We start from the raw sequence: 23,018 nt of genomic DNA on the forward strand, positions 1-23,018 counted from the left end.
TAGTGAACTTTTATAAGAAGCTAGAAACATTTAAAGTGATTGCAAGCATCTAAAAAAAAGAATATAAAACAATTACAATGACATTTAAAGCTACTGTATGTACTCTTTAATTTTGTATGGGTGACTCAAAGTAGAGCTGAGCTGTGAAATTATGCTGCTTGACATCTATGTAGCAGTGGCACAGACATTTGAAGGAGAACAGGAACGCACCCATGCAAGGCTGTTCCGTCGCCTTCGCAGACGTGCTTTTACAGCTCAAAGGTGGGACAAGGACTGCAATTGAGTAACACTATTTGTTTGTTTATATCTTGCACTTCTCTGACTATCAATTGTGGAGGCTAGTCTCATTCCCTAGATCTTGACTGTCAATAATTTCCTTATTGGTACTGTGGAGGTGCTTTGGATTAACTATTTTGCTATTAAGCAGTGGTGTTTGCACAGCTTTCTAAAGGTTTTCCTTATAAAAGTTTGTAATAGTTAAACATGGCAAAGGAATAGCAGAGTGCATAGTGAAAGCATTGTACAGCACAGTGGAGTATGGTAAAGGGTACTATTAAAAGCATGATAAACTGCAAAAGTACTGCATACATATACCGTGGCAGGGTTTTATAAGGGACCATTAAAAGTTCGGCTATTTGTATTTCAACAAATAATTTGTATATTTTCATAACCAGCTACCTGACACTTAGGTGGCCTACTAACTAGGCTTCAAATAGATACAGTTACCTGTTCTGTGTCTTCAAACAGCTTCCAGTTTTTATGTTTTTATTGATCCCTCAGGTTTCCTCTATGTGACCTGTTTGATTCAAAATTGCTCTGACAAAATGGTGACTGCTCAGTTCCTCGGCAAGATTGACCATAACTCACTCTCTGTGCAGGATGATTACATTTTTGTGAAGGTAATGTAAGGACTCTTTTAAATGACAGCATATTTTCAAGCCCATATATGTTGTAGTAGAAGTGATTTAAAATGCTCCAGTGAAGAGTACAGTTTGTGTGGGATCCAGAATATAGCCACAATCCATGGGCATTGGCTTTCTCCTCAACTGTTCAATTCAGTGGTGTTGACTAGATTGGCCTCTTGCATCTGGCTTTTATTCATAGAGGAGGAAAATACTCTCTTTTTCTTTTCATCAGTAATCATATGGTGCTACACAGACAATAACAGTACATGACTGTGAAAACTTTGTTTTTTTTTTCTGTTGCACAAAAAAATACTAGTTTTAAGTGGCTAATGCCACTCTCAATTGAATTAGTTAAATGTGTGCATACTTGATTATTTGTTGATTTTTATAACAAACCTGAAATCCAACCATGAAGACAAAAATACAATCATTGCGCCATTGTTTTTATATCCAAATGGTCACTCCTACTGTACTTACTGTGTACCTGAATGAGTAATAAGGAATGAAGTCATAGAAAGTAAGTATGAGAACAGCAATGCTCAAAGAACTCGATACATGGGCTGCCCGTGCATACAGAAACACAATGAGGGTAAATGTATTTGAAATCCCATTACAGAATGAGCTTGCACAAACTGCAGCTGTGAATACAGGATTGTGCTCTGACTATGGATTAAGAGCACAGACGTTCTTGTTGCAATTGTTTTCACCACAGGGAAGGTCTGATTGGAGATTGGAGTTCCTCTACTATAAAATGGAAACCTGTAATCAGCTACTGCTGCACTGAACTACACCGCTCTTACAGGTTAACTGCAGGATTTCAATTACATAGAAATGACCTGTATTGCCACGTAATTACAGGTAGCAAGATGTTGTTTACAAGGTCAGGTCTGTGTAATTACCCTGTAGTTTCCATGTAAGAGCAGGAACCATTGTGTAATTACCCAGTTATTACAATGTAATGATATGTCCATGCATATGAAGTAATCCAAAGTGCTATCAATGAATTATTGATTCTGATTCATGCATTTGTGTGTTCTATATGTCTGTTGGAGTTACGCCACTCCAATTGGCTGATGGGTTTCCACTTATCCTTCTGCCAGTCCTATGCTTGGTAACCTGATGAAATGTGCCAATGAAATTATCAGATTCCAGCAATAAGGCCTGCGTTTTACTGGTTAACTGGTAGGCTGCATTTCTTGCAGTGCAGCATGTAATTGAATGCTCAAATCTAACTGTATTATCTGCCAACTGGAATGATAATGGTGTCATAATATTGAATTCTGGAATTTCTGAATAGGAGCAACATTTAAATATTAAATGGCAGTTTTGGCCTCTTGAAATGTTACTGCCTTTCAGTAAATGAATGTTCTACATCAGTCAACCGGAACCGCTGGCGTGTGGATGCATGCACTCGCTGTTGAGCGACAGACAGGAGATCGACACGGGGGTTGAAGTTGACACGCCTCGCAGGCGTACTGGTTTTATTTACAGACACAGACAGAACATATAGGAACCCCACGTGACGCAGCACTGGTAGCTTCAAAAGGCAAAATAAAACACTGTGCAAAAGCTATAAAATAAAAAGGTGCCGTGAAAACAGTGTGTGCTACTCCCTAATATGTGGAGGTCATGCTTAGACACCTCTCTGTACTTTTAAGGGAATCTACAAACCCTGAACTAATCTTCAATTTATTAACAAACCCTGACTCGGCTACTCACATGGCCATCAACAGTTTTGGTTTATTAATGTTCTGATCCCGGGTCACTTTCATGGCAATCAGAGAGTTACAGCAAGGTCTCTCTCCGTAGTGTGAACGGTGTTCAGGCTGGAACACAGCTACCTGCAGATTAGATTCCACAGCTGGTAATCACACACAGCAGGCAGGCTCTCCCAGGAGCATCAGGTACTTCCTTAATTATTTACACACAATTACAAACAATATTTACAACATACATACACAAAACCCACTCAATGTGCAGAGCTCTTGCCCTGCCACAGGAACATTGTAAACTTTTCTGCTTATAGAACAGCCCTGTGCAAATGAGTAGACACCATCTACATGTTTATTTAAACAGTGTTACACTTTTTTGAACTATTATGCACACACTGCATTTAACTCTAGCTTTTTTAACCTTGCCTCAAGCCTTCCTTGAAGAGACCATCCTTTTGTGAACTGGGGGAGGTGTACAGGTTTCTAGCTTTGTTCAGATTTACTGCTCGCTGGTCGCCCCTATGAACCAGATACATCTCCATCTCGGGGGATCAATCCTGAATATAAATGAAAATAGATACTAACACAAAGGTTGGTGGTGCCCCAGGTGATGCTTTCTGCAGGAAGAGCTCAAACAGCAAGTCCCTCAGTTCTTCTACATTGAAGTGGCAGATCAAAGTCTGCTCCTCTGCATTCAGGTAGCATTTCCACCCATCAAGGCTACACTGCCCACCTGAAAATGCTCATCTGCTCAGCTGTGCACGGCATGCCATCAGGGAACAAAAAGTATTGTTTACCCAATCATACAGAAGATCAAGCAGTTTTTGTAAAATCTTGCCACTGGGTTGAATAAATTCTGAACTGAAGCAGTCAAAACAGAGCTAGATGTTGTTTTAGCTCGTATTGACACATCCAGCTTAAGCTGACCACATTTCTCAATTAAATTTAACTATCAGATTGTATACTATGCTGAAAAACAAACCTGCAATTATAACATATGGAAGCAACTGATAGTGTCCTGATACCTTTGCCCCTGATGTTACCAACTGAATGATACTTTTTTTTTTGTTTTTTAAGGTGACAACTGGAAACAGAACCAAACATTACGTTTCTTACCGTCGGAATGAATTTGTTCAGATGAAGTTTCCAAAGTACGCCTTACCAAAGGTAACTCTTTTTTTTCTTCACAAAATTGACTAATGTTAGATAAAATATGTAAAAGGGAAAAGAAAAGACTGCAATTATGCCACCCCACATGGATAATCCCACTTTTATGATATTAGTTTCACTCCGGTAATACCAGAGGGAATCGCTCTCTGCTAGGACTATTAAAATTGAGTTTTATAAAACAGTATGTGGTACCATAAGTACTGTATAGGAGTTTATATAAGTGCTCCCCTGAGGGAATGCCTGTAACAGTGGAAACCACTACATGAAAAACTAGAAGTTGCTTTCATGTAATGTTTACGACTAGAAAAGAAACATTGAAAAACATCTAGTTTCTTATATTCTATAGGTTCCCCTATGTAAACACTTGAAGTTCACTAAGCACTGTTCTACATGCGAATGCAGGCAGATTCAAAACTATTTCAGCATAAAATGTTATAGTTTCAGACTTATGGAAACTCGAAGTTGTCAGTGTGAATTGAGTAACCATTTATTGTGTTTTTCTGGTGTTTATTGGATATATATGCCAGCAAGATATTTCAGTTTTTAATTTTTCTTAAAAATATTTCCCAACATAAAACCATTGTCACCTTACAATAATTGATTTTTAGTTTAAGCGTTTTAAAATAAAATATTGAACAGAACGAAATTTCAATGTACCATTTGTTATTCAGTAATATGAGAGAATTGGTCAGGGGTCTGAATACTGTGTGTGTGTGTGTGTGTGTGTGTGTGTGTGTATATATATATATATATATATATATATATATATATATATATATATATACATACAGTACTGTGCAAAAGTTTTAGGCAGGTGTGAAAAAATGCTGTAAAGTAAGAATGCTTTCAAAAATAGACATGTTAATAGATTATATTTATCAATTAACTAAATGCAAAGTGAGTGAACAGAAGAAAAATCTAAATCAAATCCATATTTGGTGTGACTACCCTTTGCCTTCAAAACAGCATCAATTCTTCTAGGTACACTTGCACAAAGTCAGGGATTTTGTAGGCATATTTTCAGGTGTATGATTAAACAATTATACCAAACAGGTGCTAATGATCATCAATTCAATATGTAGGTTGAAACACAATCATTAACTGAAACAGAAACAGCTGTGTAGGAGGAATAAAACTGGGTGAGGAACAGCCAAACTCAGCTAACAAGGTGAGGTTGCTGAAGACAGTTTACTGTCAAGAGTCATACACCATGGCAAGACTGAGCACAGCAGCAAGACACAAGGTAGTTATACTGCATCAGCAAGGTCTCTCCCAGGCAGAAATTTCAAGGCAGACAGGGGTTTCCAGATGTGCTGTCCAAGCTCTTTTGAAGAAGCACAAAGAAACGGGCAACGTTGAGGACCGTAGACGCAGTGGTCGGCCAAGGAAACTTACTGCAGCAGATGAAAAACACATCATGCTTACTTCCCTTCGCAATCGGAAGATGTCCAGCAGTGCCATCAGCTCAGAATTGGCAGAAAACAGTGGGACCCTGGTACACCCATCTACTGTCCAGAGAAATCTGGTCAGAAGTGGCCTTCATGGAAGACTTGCGACCAAAAGGCCATACCTCCGACGTGGAAACAGGGCCAAGCGACTCAACTATGCATGAAAACACAGGAACTGGGGTGCAGAAAAATGGCAACAGGTGCTCTGGACTGATGAGTCAAAATTTGAAATATTTGGCTGTAGCAGAAGGCAGTTTGTTTGCCGAAGGGCTGGAGAGCAGTACATGAATGAGTGTCTGCAGGCAACAGTGAAGCATGGTGGAGGTTCCTTGCAAGTTTGGGGCTGCATTTCTGCAAATGGAGTTGGGGATTTGGTCAGAATTAATGGTCTCCTCAGTGCTGAGAAGTACAGGCAGATACTTATCCATCATGCAGTACCATCAGGGAGGCATCTGATTGGCCCCAAATTTATTCTGCAGCATGACAACGACCCGAAAAATACAGTGAAAGTCATTAAGAACTATCTTCAGCGTAAAGAAGAACAAGGAGTCCTGGAAGTGATGGTATGGCCCCCACAGAGCCCTGATCTCAACATCATCGAGTCTGTCTGGGATTACATGAAGAGAGAGAAGCAACTGAGGCTGCCTAAATCCACAGAAGAACTGTGGTTAGTTCTCCAAGATGTTTGGGCCAACCTACCTGCCGAGTTCCTTCAAAAACTGTGTGCAAGTGTACCTAGAAGAATTGATGCTGTTTTGAAGGCAAAGGGTGGTCACACCAAATATTGATTTGATGTAGATTTTTCTTCTGTTCACTCACTTTGCATTTTGTTAATTGATAAATATAAACTATTAACATGTCTATTTTTGAAAGCATTCTTACTTTACAGCATTTTTTCACACCTGCCTAAAACTTTTGCACAGTACTGTATGTATATATATATATATATATATATATATATATATATATATATATATATATATATATATATATATATATATCCTCCATAACTGTTGAATGATGTAGGATAGAACATTTTACCTTACTCAGACCACCTGAAAGAAAAAACAGGCAAAATCGTTCAAAAGGCCTCCCAAGTCCTGTCCATTTACTACAGATGCAAAAAGAATGGCTAGGATATTTGGTCTTTCTCACCTATATAATATAAAACAATATTAATCAAAGCACATAAGGAGGGTCCTCATAACAACATATTGTAACTATGGGTTATCAGATTTTATAAAATGGCTTCGATAAATTAAGTGCTGTGATTGGCTGAACAAGATCACATGACAGTGCGGTAATAATTGTCTTACCTCATGGCTATGACATCATAGACCAACTTACTTACCTGATCTATTAATATGACTATGCCTTAATAGTAACAATTAACTAAACAGTGTTTCTGTAGGTAAAAATGTGGACATACAACTGAAACAGCATTTAAATCACAATCTGTTTGGGTTTTTTTTTTCTTCATATCTGTCACTTACAGAAAAATGGGCAAATATACTGTGGTATTTATTTAGTCAGAGAACAGGACAAAGGAAACTCAGAGGCAAGCACTCTCAGTAATTCTATTCAAAAACCATCTGAGAAATCACCATGCAAGTCTCACGCAGCATGTAATATACTGAATATGCAGCAGTGGCATCTACTTATTAAAGTAAATAGTACCTTATAAAACTGACTAGCGAATATACAATATTTAAACTCGACACAACAGATGCATCTCACCACTACCCTCCGATATCAGAAACATATTTAAAACAAAATTAAAATCTCTCCTGCTCTCTGCTGACACAGCTGGTGGGCTTTTAAACAAGGTCTGGTTCAGCACAGAATTCTATTGTGCTCGCCGCGGACAGGAAGGACTGACACAAGGTATTTTAGTCCACATATCATCTAATTCTGGTTTACAATCTAGGGAAATTATGCCAGTTACTGGCATCGGTGTGAAAACAGCTTCAGAAATTATTGGTCAGCTTCTCTTGAAGACTGCAAAGCCTGAATAGGGTCATTTCTTACAAAAAACAACACTTGGAAGCCCCTCCCTGGAGTGTCAGTGCAGTGTTAGAATTGTCTTATCACACACCCTGTCTTGGGTTATTTCTTACATATTCAAATACAATCCAATCATTTTTTTAATTGATCTAAATATGTTGCTTAACTGTTTTTTTTAATAAGAGACTCTTTGATAAAAGAAACACCTCTAACAGTGTGTGTGTGTGAGAGTCTCTTAAGTCTATTTTGTCTTTTAAAAGTAGTAAAGTATAAATGGCAGTATTTAGATTTCCCACTGTTAAGATCAATTTCAATAGAAAAGCATATTGAAGAATATGAGTCTAGGAGCTTGTAGAAGACTTGGATTGCTGTAAATGTATTACCCTAACTATTCTAATCTTTTTTTTTTTTTTTTTAATCATTTTAATCAGTTTTATATGTCATGTTTGAGCAGCACTGCTCAGGTCATTGGTACTGTATGGACCATCTCAATAGATATATACAGAACCTCACATCACCACAGTACAACACATGCAAATCAAAAAACACACACTGCAACAAATCAGTTCCCACTTTCTGTAGTGTGCAATATTAGTCTTTTGAAATAATAAAAAGCACATTTACTTTCTACTTTTGGAGAATAGCAATAAAAAAGTTAAGGCTACATTTTCATTTTCCCAAGTCCCCAAAAGCCCGGGTTACATCACTGCAAATGTATCTACTGCGAAGTTATGTATTATGTCAAAGCACAATTCTGTCTGTCTCTGGCAATGCAAATTGTGTGTGATTTTATGATCCATGAAACCAATTAATTGTCTTCATAAATATCCGTGCAGATCTTGTAAATCTGTTGATTTTCCTGTGTGTTTGTATGTATTAAAATGAATAACAAAACATAGCAGCCTTACCAAAAAAAAAACCCATCAGGACTGTCATGACCACAACGCCAAATGTAAAGACCATCAGGCTTAACGATATACCAGAGTGAACAAGTACAGCTCAGTTTTTTTTTATATGTTGTTTTTTTTCCCCCAAAAAATGTCACCCCCCCCTCTTGGGTGCTGGAGGCGCAGGGTTACCCCTCTTGGGCTGTGGACGCGCTTGCTCACCCCTTCTGGGCACTGGACGCTTGTGATCCCTTCTTTTCTGGCCAGCAGCTCCTCTGGAAGGGACAGCATACCACCGTGTGCCCATACTCGCCACATGCAAGGCACCATCCTCAAGGCCACTAAAGAGGTCCTCCAGCACGTCATCCCACTTAATTTGGGCTGTGTCGCGGTTCCCTCCACTCCAAAATTGTTGCTTTTTCCCCCCCAAAAAATGTCACCCGCAGTACTTTCCGTTGCCTCTCTGGAGGCTTTGCTATTCCATCGCTCTGATACCACGTGTGGCAAGCTGGCTTGTGCGGTGACGTCAGACCCGGAAGAAACACACAGCACTGCGAGTGAAATGAATGTTTTGCTTGCGTGTTTTAATAAATAAACAAATAAAATAGTTGAACTGAACAAAACAAAATACTGCACACAAAAGAAAACGGGAAATTGGCCAAAACAAACAGACAAAACATGGCGAATGCTTAACACACAAGTATCGTGCTGATCCATGTCAGCACGAATAGCAATTGCTTTTTAGTTTTAATTTACTCTCCTTCTCCCTCCCATTCTTTCACCCTGAACACCTAAACCAGAGGGAGTGATTCATGCCTCTATATATATAGCTGTGCTGGGATTCAGTTACTAATTAATCATTCACTTGAATCCCAGCAAGTGAACTAATTTGTGCAATCCCGTGCCCATATACTACTACACCGTTTATCTGCACATGAAGTGATTGTGCAATACCTTCACGTGCTACATAACCCACACTCCGTGCACCACTAAATACACACCACATACAACACAGGGGCAGGCACCTCGCCACAGGCCTAATTACGATTCTAATCTACTGCTTTGTCTCTCATAGATAAAAAGGCTCCATCTGTCTAATTACGGTGAAATGATGAATTACGAAATTACTCTCTGAATTTGAAGCTCATTTGCCTGAGTAGACAGTGATCTAATTACCCTGGTTGTTTTAAGTATATGTTTGACAGTTTCAGGTGGCTTCATAGGTCACCTGAGCAACAAAAACATCTATTTAAAACATGACTTTTTTTATTTCTGTCATGCCTGTAAAAAGGGGAGAAGAAATCTCCTGTTATTTATCATATTATTTAGATCAGTAAAGTACACGTCCTATGGCTTATTTCTGTAATTTCTTCTTCTCAATAAATGTTGTTTTACAGCTACAAATATTGTTTTCCATCTTCTACAGCATTCACAGTCACCCAAAGCCAGTGTCTTTTGAAAAAACACTGCCATAACCACGGTTAGTAATTGTATTTTATAGTAGATACACCATTTTTTATGTTTTACAATTCCAACTTTTCATTTTATCAATGTGATTTTAGATCCACATTTGTTATAAGTGTTAGGACAGTGGAAATACGACCCCATGTAGATCAGGTCTACCCCATCGGGTTGGGTTTAATTACAATTTTTAGTACCCTGAAATCTTTTCGTTTTCGGGATGGGGCTGTCATGCGAATGACCCCCATCGCGATGGATAAAATTCACTTAACCTGAACCCGTTCTGAAGAAGATTACCGGAAGACACACCCTAACTCAAGCAGTGAGCAGCAACGTCACAGTGCGAGTCAGTCGTCCAATTAAAGCTACAGTACCACATTAGCTGCAAATTATCGAATATAAATTTATTTTTTCAAATGCAAGTACTCTATGGACCTTCCAGAATCGCATATTTTGGCAATTTTTGGTATCTATCGTACAATGGTCCAAATGACCGTATAATACAATAATTATCGTACATCTGGCAACACTGGGTCACACACACACACACACACACAAATGGTCCAGCCCTTTCTTATAGCCTTAGCGCCACTACTTATGCAGATCAGGGTAACACAGCTTACGCACATCCCATTGGTCCTCAGCCACACACTACGACCAATGGGCATAGACAAACAATAGACGACAGCCAATGCCAGGGGAAACACAGAACGTGCACAGGCACAGGCTAGGCAATACACAGCAGGGAATTACAATTACAAACAGTGGAAATAAAAAATAATCACACAGCACTTAAACACACATACACAGCGGGAATTACAGTACACAGATTGCTACTATACATATATATATATATATATATATATATATATATATATATATATATATATATATATATATATACACACACACACACACACACTACCGGTCAAAAGTTTTAGAACACCTCCATTTTTCCAGTTTTTATTGAAATTTACGCAGTTTAATGTCTCAATGTACTCTGAAATTAAAGCATAGAACAAATAAACAATTGGAGATAAAAAAAGAAATAATGGAATCGTTTTGTTTAACAAAATTTAATCTAAATTTTTGACTCATCAAAGTAGCCACCTTTTGCAGATATAACAGCCGAACACACTTGTGGCATTCTTTCTACAATGGAAATCAAATATTGTTCAGAAAGTTCTTCCCAACACTGTTGCAGAAGTTCCCACAAATGTGTTGCACTTGTAGGTTGCTTTGCTTTCACCCTTCTGTCCAGTTCATCCCAAACCAGCTCGATGGGGTTTAAGTCTGGAGACTGTGCTGGCCATTCCATGATTTGAAGCCTACTGTCTTGTTCTTTTCTTCTAAGGTAGTTCTGACATAGCCTGGAGGTATGTTTTGGGTCATTATCTTGCTGTAGGATGAACCCCTGACCAACTAGACGTATACCAGAGGGTATTGCATGGCGCTGCAAAATGCTGTGGTAGCCGTTTTGGTTCAGGGTGCCACTCACTCTGTGCAAGTCGCCGACTCTGGATCCAGCAAAAGAGCCCCAGACCATCACGCTTCCTCCTCCATGTTTGACAGTTGGAGTCACACACCGAGGAATCATCCTTTTGCCTACTTGATGGCGTACAAAAACCCTGCGTGATGAACCGAAGATTTCAAACTTTAATTCATCAGCCCATATGACCTTCTTCCAGTCTTCAGTAGTCCACTGGCAGTGCTTCATGGCCCAGGCAAGCCTCTTTTTCTTATTTTGCCATCTTAGCAATGGCTTTCTTACTGCCACTCGACCTGTCAAACCTGCAGCTCGAAGTCTTCTCTTCACAGTTGAAACTGAGACTTGCTTACTTCGACCAGTGTTAAGCTGTGCTTGAAGCTGTTGTCCTGTGAGCCACCTATCACGCAAGCTGTTGACTCTCAGAAACTTGTCTTCTGATTCTGTTGTGGCTTTGGGTCTGCCAGACCTCTTCCTGTCAGAGTTTCCTCCAGTTTCCAAGTGCCTTTTGATGGTGTAGGAAACTGTACTCACTGACACCTTGGCTTTCTTTGCAATTTCTCTAAAGGAAAGACCTACACTTTTAAGGGTTATAATGGTCTGTCTGTCTTCCTTTGTTAATTGCCTTTTTCTTGCCATTATGATAGCAATATACTACTTCCTGCAGTACAATACTGTCCAAATAATGCTTAAGAGGGTGTAGTAACACAGTCTGTTCCAACACTGCTTTTATACAGACAGAGGGTTTGTAAGTAATCAACAAAAGTTGGGACACCTGTAGGAATTGTTAGCATCAACTTTCAAGGCTTAATTTACTTCCATTGCTGCAGAACAGCTGTAAGTTGTTAACCCATTACTTGTTCCCTGAAAAAGGCCTTTTTGTATAACTCTGAAATGTACATTATTTTTCAGTTTTTGGTAACCTAAACTTTTTTTTTTTAACCTCTGGCAGTTTACCGCTTACCTTTGTACCATTTCAGGTTATTCACTGGACTTGAACTGCTTAAATTTCAATAAAAACTGGAAAAATGGGGGTGTTCTAAAACTTTTGACCAGTAGTGTGTGTGTAGATATATATATATATATATATATATATATATATATATATATATATATATATATATATATATATATATATATGCACAATATTAATGTAATATACTTAATGATGAAATATGAAGACCCGATACATCAGACATTATTATGGCGTTATAAGGCCTTGGTTACACAAGGCCAGATACATAAAGAATGAGAAGTAATTTAAGCCCCTGAAGGGAAAATCAAATCCATTTAAGCTAATAACCACAATCATTTTTTCTTTCTTGTTTCAACGGGGGTCTGATTCAATTTGTCTGCACTTATAACAAAGAAGCTCGATCAATAAGCCAACAGGGATATTGCTCGAAGACTGCTATTTCCAAACGAAAGAACAAATATGGATTTACCACTCCTGAATACTAATACACATGTATTAGCTCTTCAGAAAACATTTGGCTTGGATGAGGGTGACATTTTTAGATTGAGGTTTTATTTCTTGACTTATAGCATTATAGTTACTTTGTACCAGTACAGTAAATAATTGGCAAGCCGAATAAGGTTAAGCATGTATTTTTCTTTTGCTACTCTTTGTAATACATAATACTGTGTTTTATCTAATTGTATGATGCTATAATGCTACGTTAAATCCACAATACAGGTTCACTGGTCAGAATGTAGTTCCAGTTAACCATATCCCCCAGAATATATACAACACACCAATAAGTGTGTTCCAATACTATACTATATATTTCCATTATTCAAAAATATATTTAGTGCTAGTAATGTCAGGCAGAATCAGATCCTGCTTTAAAAAAACTACACTTACTGTATATACATTGTGTTTGTCACAACCGTACATTTGCAGTGGTTGATCAGAGACAGATTATACAAATGGAAAACCTGATTTTTCATTGTATTGATCCTATGTTGTATATATTTTTTTGACTTTAGTAACAAGCTTTATTAAAGTTAATTAGCATATTAAGCACAAACAAGGCAAATCTACTCCTTTTCCAGGGTTCTCTGTGGCTATGATGCAGTTAGACTGGATCTCACTTTATTATTGAATGGAACAGGTTATTAAATACTTTTGTAGCTCTGACCCTATACAGTCTTCTTCTGGTTTCTCTCATAATTAATCAGTCCTCAAGAGTCCTGGTTATTTACAGAGAGAAATATGGAGAATATTGCTTTTTTAATTTCTGTTTTTAGATTAAACATGATAAATTAAGAAAAGTAGTCAGTTTGGGGTAACATATGTTAAAAAAAAAAGTTTTTGTAGAAAACAAAGTGCTTGAGTCTCTGGGTAGGTGAGGATCCCTCATGTCCTTTGTGTTCGTCACCTGCAACATTAAGGCGCATGTTGACAGGATGTAAGGTGGGTCTTAGCCAAGGACGGTTTCCTTGGCGCCATGACCAGGTGTTGCGATGTTTGGCCTTAGCATTGGAAGACAAGCGTAACCTGATCAATAAGTTGCCACCAGTTCATTCAAAGCATTACACACAAAAAACAATATTCCTCCATCCAGGAGAGCAACCACCAAGAAAAGATGTTAAAACCAAGCCTCGGCCAGGACAACTCGAAGCTGCTAGAGACTGGAAAATGCTGGCAGATGTTGGTCAACTGCTTATTTTTCCACCTGAGATTGCCACCACTAACTTTCAATCAGACATTGTCTTGTGGTCTGGATCAGCACGCCTTATTCATCTGGTAGTTAACAGTGCCATGGGAAGATGCTGTGGATGAGGTGTATGAGAGGAAGAAACTTCAGTATGCTCAACTAGCTGCTGAAGCGGAACAGCGAGGATGGAGAGTCCAGGTTTACCCTGTGGAGGTGGGTTGTCGAGGATTTGTGGCACACTCTACAACCTGGTTTCTCAGAGACGTGGGGTTCAGTGGCCAAGAGTTGTGTCGCACAGTGAAGAACTTATCTGAAGCAGCAGAAAGGAACAGCAACAGGCTGTGGTTGAGACGGAAAGATTCTGGATGGGGATCTCAACCACAATAGAAAGAAAGTAACGCTGATGTACAGGTAAGTAAGCTGGGCTGAGCTGAGTGGGGGATGGAGGGGGGTGATGCTGGGATGCCAGAATCACTGTTGAGCACTTTTGAGGTGTCGTGGGCTAGTCAACGAAACACAGAGGATGAAAGGTGCCCACTTGAGGACCCCAGAGATGTACCCTACTTAGCTCAATCCAGGGGGTTGTCATGCTGATGCGCTGGGGAGTCCGCACTGGGTTGATCCCCGGAGCCAGCATCGCAGCCGTTGTGTGTGCTGATGCGCTGGGGAGGCAGAATGAGCTGATCCCTGGAGCCAGCATTACACTTCAGCAATCAACACCAGACAGAAGGATACCTAGACAAAATAATTTGGCGAATACTAAACAAAACAAAAAAGCTTCTCCCATATAAACTTTCAGTGATGCATTCACAGAAAATTGTATCTTTTTAAAACCATGCCTAGTCTTTTTCATAGTTAAACCATAAACTATTAATAAGATCAACCCTGATTTACCATGGTTAACTATTGACAGATCATATGCCAACCAGGTTCAGCAAACAAATTATTTATGTAAGACCATTCATTTTCAGAACATGTTCCTACATCACATGCAGTTATTGTTTTACCAGTAAGATTTCTTTCTGAATGTCTGGGTACTGAGTTCCAGTTTCATGTCACAATACCATGCACACATCTGTGGGCAAGTAGTTCTGCTTTCTGGTTGTGCTTTGCCACATCTGTGAGTCTTGATGGACTTTGGTCAGTGCAGTCACTGTTTTGAGGGACATCAGGTCTTATGCAGACCTTTGCAGTGGAAGTCATAAACAGTTCCCAAATGAAAATCATCTGATATAACAGCTAGACTGAAATAGCTGAAAATTATGCCAACATAAATCTGCATGTGCCTTTTGCCATTGTTCTCTAATCACTGTGCTGATTGCTTTCTTTCAGGATGTGCAGATAGTCAGCACAGATGAGAACCAGGTGTTCCTCGCTCTCCAGGAGTGGTACCAGACTGACACTTACAACCTCTACCAATCGGACCCACAGGGTGTCTACTATTCCATTGTATTAGAGAACGTCAGAAGCACCAAGCAGCCAGAAGAAAATGTCCTCATTGACATCTTAGAGGTACTGTAGAAGGTTTCTGTAGGGACAGTTCAAATTATATAAACTGCAGTGATATTTAGATACTCCACCCTTTCGATGACAACAAACCACCAAAATAGGACCCACTCCTAAAGGTTCACGGACGGGAGCTAGGGCTGCGTGAAGAATATAGGTTAGTATTTAGAGGCTTAGCATCAAGGGAATGATGATGGCCTGTGGGCAGAGAGTGCTTGTTTTGAACTGTTAGTGGCCTGTGGGCCAGGGCAAAGGACGGGGTCTGGACTTTATACTGCAAGACCCTCATACCGCGGAGGTCGGCACCATGACGCACCATGACCCCCTGAAAAACAGAAAAATCCTCTGACTCTGCGGAGAATCCTGGAGGTGCTGCCTTGTGGACCGGGCCATGCCCCCAGAGGATGGCGAGTTTCCTAACCTGGAAAGAAGGAAGGAAAGAGAATCCCTGTCTCCAAGAGCCTCTCTCAAAGAGGTGAAGTGAGTCCTTCAAGGCCAGGCACTGGAGAGCGCCCGCAGGGGTATCTGAAAGATAGAGTTTGTTAGTATTTGGAATTTAGTATTTAAAGATTGCAGATGATTACAGCTCTTACTGGTACAGTGAGAGAGAAACAATAGCGCATGAGCTGCAAAAGAGCAGTGTAGCCGGTGGTCCCCTCTGACTCACTATGACGAGGACCCCCCTTTTTGAACAAAGGCATGAGTAGCTGCAGCTGACTCAAGGCCGGGAAAGTGAGACTCACTAACCTCCCGTAGAGGAGACCGGTGTAGTGGCAACGTGGCAATTGAAATATAGAGGATGAAGGAAGGAGGAGGAAAAAAGCAAATGCAAGAGAAAAACATAGATTGTGACATGGCTTAAATAGGCAGATAGCTTTGATAGAAAATAGGAGGAGAGGAGTTCTAGCTCCCGCCCCTGAATCCCACTTTAAAGTTAACATTAAAATAAATTTTACCCTTTGCTTTACCTGTGACCTAAGATTGAAACCATTCTGCTGTTACAAGTACATACCTATAATTGTGGGCAAGACGAAAGCTGTAGCCGCCATGGTGTCAAAGTTAAACACTGTACCACTATGCTAAATGTGACCATGAAATTGACATCTGACCTATATAGCTGCCACATTGAAGTCCTGTGACTTTTTAAGGTTCTGGGGTATAGAGACGGTAGACTTTGATTTATTAGCATGTGTATTTGGTGCACAACTGTATTCTATGATTTTTATCGTCAATGGTGTTGACCAGTAAACAATAAATGTTTCACTGCCACATTGCTTTAACTTCTGACCATATCAATGATACAGATCTTTTTCATAGATATGTTTTTCTTCATATTTTCAAACCATTTCATGAGCTGTGGCATTCCTGCATTTTGTTCCCAGGGATAGTTTAATCATTTGACAATGACCTACAAAGTCTTTTGGAATCAGCGTCCAGCTGAGTTACTGCCTGTTCAATATAACCAATAGCATGCACATTCTCTGTGAAACTCTTTGCACAAAGTTAGTGCCACCCTTTCCCAAGACAACCCTAATGGGTCACTTGTTTTCCCAAGTCCTTACTAAAGTACAATAACAAGCAAATTGCATTTTCTATGAAGCACATTGAGATTCTTTGGGTCTGTAATGTTTCTCATGCAGTAAGTTCTTGCTGCATTTAAATTCCACAAAAAATTCAGTGCTCTGGTTCCTTTTTTTACTTTATTAGTGTGATTGCAGTTGTTTTTAGATAATTTAATCACATGTGCTCTATCGAGCATAAAGAACTGCAGCTAAATTAATGATGTGACAGGTGACTGATGTTGGTTGTGAATTAAACAGTTGCTTACAATTTGAAGCTGTCTATCACTGGAAGAACTGAGAGTATAAATAACTGTCAGTGGAAAAGCAGTTGACTTCTAGATTCCATCTTAATGGTTTTTGCCTCTCCTTCGTTTACATTTTTTTTTTTACACTGCTGCACAAGTGGACAAAATAGTTTGTTATAACATTAATAAATTAAGTAATTCAATTTTGGCATAAATTGATTAGTTTCACTTCATAATTACAGTATGTGTTCCCTGGAAGAGATTGGGTGTGTTTAACAATTTCAAACCCTGTGACCTGAGTTGGACTAACACTTTGTTAGACTATAAAAAGCAGGACTGTATCCTAATCTAATCATCACATTGTAGGTGTCTCTACCTGAATAAAAGCTCCTCTACAAACATGTACAGTTTTACTTTGTAGAACGGGAAACCTTTTTTGTGAATTTTGGTTGTTAAAATAAGAATGTAGACGAAAGTATTGTTTCCATGTCTTGAAGGTAAAGCCATAAAGAACAATGGGTTTGTTCATTTGGAAATAATTCATTGTGCAGTATGTGCCAGTTTAAAGCGAAGTGAAACCAAATAGTGACTATCTTTGTGCATGCTACAGGCAGAATGGGAATCAAATATACAGCCCGTATTACATTGGAAAACATTTTGATATGCAATATGTATTAAAATGCTATGCAAAAAAAATCAGCCAACCTCTAAAAGAGGAAAGAATACTGATCAATAATGGTGATGTTAAATGATGTTAACATTTGCTGATAATGTTCTACACTTATATTTCACCACAAACTTCCATAAAGTATGGCTCCCATTGAGCTAGACTGGCTCAGGGATTGCAATAGAAATGTGTCAGTGTGTTTTGTTTGTTGGAGATGTGCCATTTGGTTGATCTTAACTTTTGCTTAATACATGTACAGTGCATAATATTTATGTGTTTCAGATCCGTGGAATTAAAGGAGTATTTCTGGCCAATCAGAAAGTGGATGGGAAGGTGACCACACTCATCACATTCAACAAGGGCCGTGACTGGGACTACCTTAACCCACCTTCCACGGACATGAACGGGAAACCAGCAAGCTGCAAACCGGTATGGCTGCGTTCTAACCACTTAAAGATTTTACTCGAAGAGTAAAATGAATTACTGCTGATGGTTACTCTTAACTGAATAAAAAAAGGACACCTTCTTAGTGGTGTAGTTTTATTAAGAAACATATAAGCACTCTACACAACAGAGGTGATTCAGGTCTGTTTGCTGGCCACATAAAAAAGATAACATGTATTGTAACTACTATTACATATTGGATACTACTATTATATCCATCAATGGCTATATTTACAGCAGAATAAAAATGAAATGGTACGGTGTTGTCATTCCTTTATAATACGATAACATTTTCAATTGATCTGCTTTTTTATATAAATCAATTTAGTCTCCAAGGCAGATGTCCTTCTTTGAAATATTTTGCTTTTAACAGGTACAGTAGCTTTCTGCCCAGTCTGTAAAGTCACAGTGTATGTAGACTATAGTGTACCTCATCTTACGTCATTTGAATCTTATCTCAGAGCATTACTGAAATGTAAAACTCAACAACAGGTTTATAAAGCAGCTTATAAAAACCTACGTATTACAAAAGCAGCCATTATACAGGTCTTGTTTGGATGAGGATTGCAGGTGAGGTAACGTCATTAGTCTGTGTGGGCTTTTATGAAATAGATTGTAGCTCAACAGTAGACATTGACAGATTACAAAAAAACTTGTAACGGTTATAGCTTATTGTGACAGGCTATGGCTGAGTGGGGACGTCAGGCCAGAAAGCAGGAAGCAAAACAAACAGGTAACTGTGGCACCTTTTATTAAAGAACAAATATAAGTAAAATATTTTAACAAAACACTGCTCACAGAGCAAAACAAAAAGATGAACAAAACAAATCACGAGCACAAAATAAACTACACACACAGGTCAGGCTGAGCAGATTGCTGTCACTGATCTTGTATTAATTTTATCTTTAAAATTTCTCCTCTCTCACTCTCGTTCCGCCTCTGAACACCCCACCAGGAGTGGTGCAGAGAGCTGCAGGTTTATATGCAGGTGACCATATCCCGATTTAGCAACAAATTAATCACTTAATTAATTTGGGAGATGGCCACCTTCTGCACGAGGTTTTTAATCATTATAGATTTTGAAGAGAAAGTAAAAGTCTGCAGACTGAGGGGCGTATGTACTAAGAACCGGCTATCACAAGTGCACATCTCAAAAGTTGCAGGTTATTTATTAACCATGGACTGTTGAAAACAATGTGAGTTGGAGTATTTAAAAGAAGTGAATGCATTGCCCATCAGAATAGTGTAAGCTGTGGATTTGGCTGAAGGGGGCATTGTGTGGCTGTTGCTTGAAATCCTGGCACCGTGTCCAATACCCCTTTCACACACAAATGCTGCTGAGCAGTCTCAGAGACATTAAATAATTCTTTAAAATAGCCACTCACACAGCACGATTGTGCAATCTATGCCGGCATAGTGCCGTCATAATCCTTTCACACAAGCAAAGGTTTCATGACAGTCAACAGATCGTTCTCATGGCTACAAGAACACTTCAACAAAATCTTTTATTTTTCTTTCAACGCCCTGTACCGCAAATGCATTATATTGCATATGGTGTATCATTTAAAACAACTATGAAGGTTTTGATAGGGGCAGTTTTAATATTTTAAAACCCTTTTTTAATTAATTACCATTGCTAAATCGTCTTAATTACTGTACATCATGAATGTAGATGATGATAAAACATGCAAAAAAAAATAAAATAATTTTAGCTATACGTTTCTTGAACAAAACTGTTTGCTTTCCTCTCCCTGTAAGGAAGATGTAGTCACTGCAGTACTGTGCACACGACTTGTTTAAAAAAAATAGCTACATTCTGCCTGGAGATGCACTCTTTTTAAGATTAGCAAATGACAGCAATGCAGAATTAACAAGAACTACTGAGCTCAATGGAATGCAGGTAGTACTAGCAACATTTTTATAGTTCCATAAAGATTATAGTAGTATGCTCTTCTACTTTATGTGTCTCTCTATCATCTTGTGCAGTTGTGTTTAACAACTAACACCCTATTAAACAATTATTGAAAAATTAAACAAATTACATAAAACAGAAGCAATCGTCACTAGTGACAACTAGGCTGATTTTTCTTTGTCACTGTCAAAATACATTCGTAATTGGTGATGAACGGCAGCAAAAAACACTGACCGCATTATAATAAAATACACAATTTATTTTTAATATAGCCCTTCATAAACGAATTAAGCCACCCAAATGCAGGGACTGAGTCAGAGACCTCACATTTTTTCCCCAAAGGCATGTGTTTAAAACAAAATGAAATATCTATATACAGTATATTATTGATGTATGTATTCTTGGTATATATAAGATATCTCATGCCATGATGTACAACATTTTTATGTTATTGCCACATCTGCCCATGACAGAAATACCGCATGTCGTGGCTTTTCATGACTCTGTCTGGAGAACACAGTCACACAAGCATACCTTTTTATAACCCTGTCACATCATTTACACAAAGTCCTACGTGGAGCAAAGTTAGGCATGTGCAAGTAATGGAGCGATTACTCACTTTAGTACATATGATTATGCATAGGCGCATCTGGTTTGCATATTTCATCAGCAGCATCTCAGAGGTCAATGAGATGCTAATGACCTATTTCCATATTCCCTGGAGCATCTTGCTACAGAGGCGTAACAATGCGCTTACGAATTTGCTCATGCGCATTTTTCGAGATGTACTGGGCATGTCCCTTTTGTACATATGTCACGATTCTGCACACGGGCAAATTATTTTTGTGCAGGCAAAACTTGATATTAGCACATAGGGCCCTGAGTGTTTAATGTAGGCTAAGCCTGTTCCTCGTGCCGCGGAACAGTGATTATTAAAATTACTGGAATGTCTAAAATACATAGTAATTAAATCGGATTGTCAAGCAGCAAAAACATTTTGAAAAATGTATTCCTCCGCCTTTAGACAAGTCAAGTATTTTGGATAAGGTAATACCACTTTTATCTCAGCCTTCATAAAAAAATAAGTTTATAACAATATAGTACATTATGGGAAGATAGCATACCATTCTGGCTTGCTAAAATTGATTGTAAAAATACCCATTATTGGTAACACATTTAAATTAAAGAGGGCATATTATCAAGTGCTAATAGGGTCGATATGAATGTTTCAATAATGATGGATTACCATTTTCTAATGAATCGATCAAGACTTTACTGTTTGAAGATAACTGTTTTACAGAATATTCAAGTAGGTGCCAACAATATAAGAATCACAATGTTTAGGTTTAAGTTATCTCAGGGCTACTGTTTATTTATTTAGGACCAACGCTGATGGAAACACATTTTTAGTGCCATTTGATTAAAAACTGCTGCCAACAACTGATCGTCTTTCTGTCTCTTCAAGCCGGATTGCTATCTTCACATGCATCTCCGGTGGGCAGACAATCCATACGTGTCAGGGACTGTGCACACCAAAGACTCTGCACCAGGACTGATCATGGGGGCTGGTAAGACTCATTCAAGTGCTCTATTACTAGGGTTTCTGATTTTTGTGTTTTAGTTTTTGCCTAGTGCCAAAACACTTTAATAAATCACTCAGTTTTTTTGTTTTGAGCCGATTTGGTTACCTCATTGAAACATAATTAAACCTGTAAATTTTGCAAGCTTGCATTGTACTTAATTCAATACTTTTCTTATTGTTTCTCAACAAAAATATATAGACGATACTCTATATTTTGGGTATTCCTCAAAAACAAAACATACAAATTGGAACCCTATAGGTACTGTATATCAGAATCTTACTACAGTCTGGCTGGTTTACTGTAGCATCCATATTAAGACAGTTCATTAGGCTTAACATATGAACATTGCTTTTCTTGAGCCATTGACTGTTTCCATGTTATCATTCCTTAATTCTCTCCATATGCTTCAGCCTGGTATGTGTCTTTAGCCATCTTAAATATTCCTGAATGCTTTGTCAGCAAAAAACAATGGTATGCTTCCAGTGGACCCCGCCCTGAAATGTATTATTCAACTACGTGGGACAAAAAATATATATATCAGCCCTGCGCAAAAATCTCGATCCATCACCACCCCCACCACCCTGGGACCAAATCCTTGCTACGCCAGTGTTATTCACCATCATCAAAAAATCTCCATCCACCCCCGAAACAAAATCCTGTATGCTTCATTGTGTCCCTCTACTGTCTCTTGCCCTCTACAGAGGATGCATGACAAATGTGACTGAAGGGAAATGGCACGTGTCTTGTTTTCACATGTAGTTAAGTACAAAATGGGCTACCATCAAATTTATTGCAGTACAACATGCAGTTAATCTAACCCCTTGTGATTTTCTCTATCACAGAAACCAGAGTGAAATTTGATATAGGGTTAGTTAAAGTATGTTCTTCACAAATGTTTTAGAAACGTTATCTTATGTTCAAAACACGGACAAGATACTATCATTAAAACCTCTTTATGTAACAATTTTGTAACACATGAATGCAGAATTGTGGGAACTGGTCAGTAAATTAATGTGTTACTGCAAATACAATCAGCTTGTGTGACTTCTCCTGTAAATAAGCTTTGGAGTGCATTGCAGTGACCTTGCAGTCAGGATTAGGTATAACCCTTTTTAATTCTCACTTTATCCCTTATTGTAATGGGTATTAAGAACGCAGCATAATTTATAACAACAACAAGAAGAGGCAAGCTTCTTAGGCTGGAAATAGTATGAGGTTGAAGGCAAAAACAAAACAACCAAATTATATATAAAAAAAAAACAAAAAAACTGATGTCAAGCTTTTCTGTAAATATACTGGTTGTGCTGTCCCTGCAGATCCAGCTGTTGTTTAACATCTGTAAGACTATAAAGAGGATCGTATGGCT

The 23,018-nt window shown here is 38.6% G+C and overlaps 1 protein-coding gene across 2 annotated transcripts in view; it reads left to right on the forward strand.

Moving 5' to 3' along the window:
- sorcs2 (sortilin-related VPS10 domain containing receptor 2) overlaps positions 1-23,018 on the forward strand; it is a 281,183-nt gene that overhangs the window by 238,808 nt on the left and 19,357 nt on the right. For both annotated transcript variants that reach the window (XM_041276668.1, XM_041276678.1), the window contains exons 7-11: positions 781-899; positions 3,695-3,784; positions 15,066-15,245; positions 17,996-18,142; positions 21,535-21,637. In XM_041276668.1, coding sequence (XP_041132602.1) covers positions 781-899; positions 3,695-3,784; positions 15,066-15,245; positions 17,996-18,142; positions 21,535-21,637 — 639 coding nt within the window. The remainder of the gene's footprint in view (positions 1-780; positions 900-3,694; positions 3,785-15,065; positions 15,246-17,995; positions 18,143-21,534; positions 21,638-23,018) is intronic.

The sequence above is a fragment of the Polyodon spathula genome, chromosome 2 (genome assembly GCF_017654505.1).
Source record: "Polyodon spathula isolate WHYD16114869_AA chromosome 2, ASM1765450v1, whole genome shotgun sequence".
Taxonomy (NCBI): Eukaryota; Metazoa; Chordata; class Actinopteri; order Acipenseriformes; family Polyodontidae; genus Polyodon; species Polyodon spathula.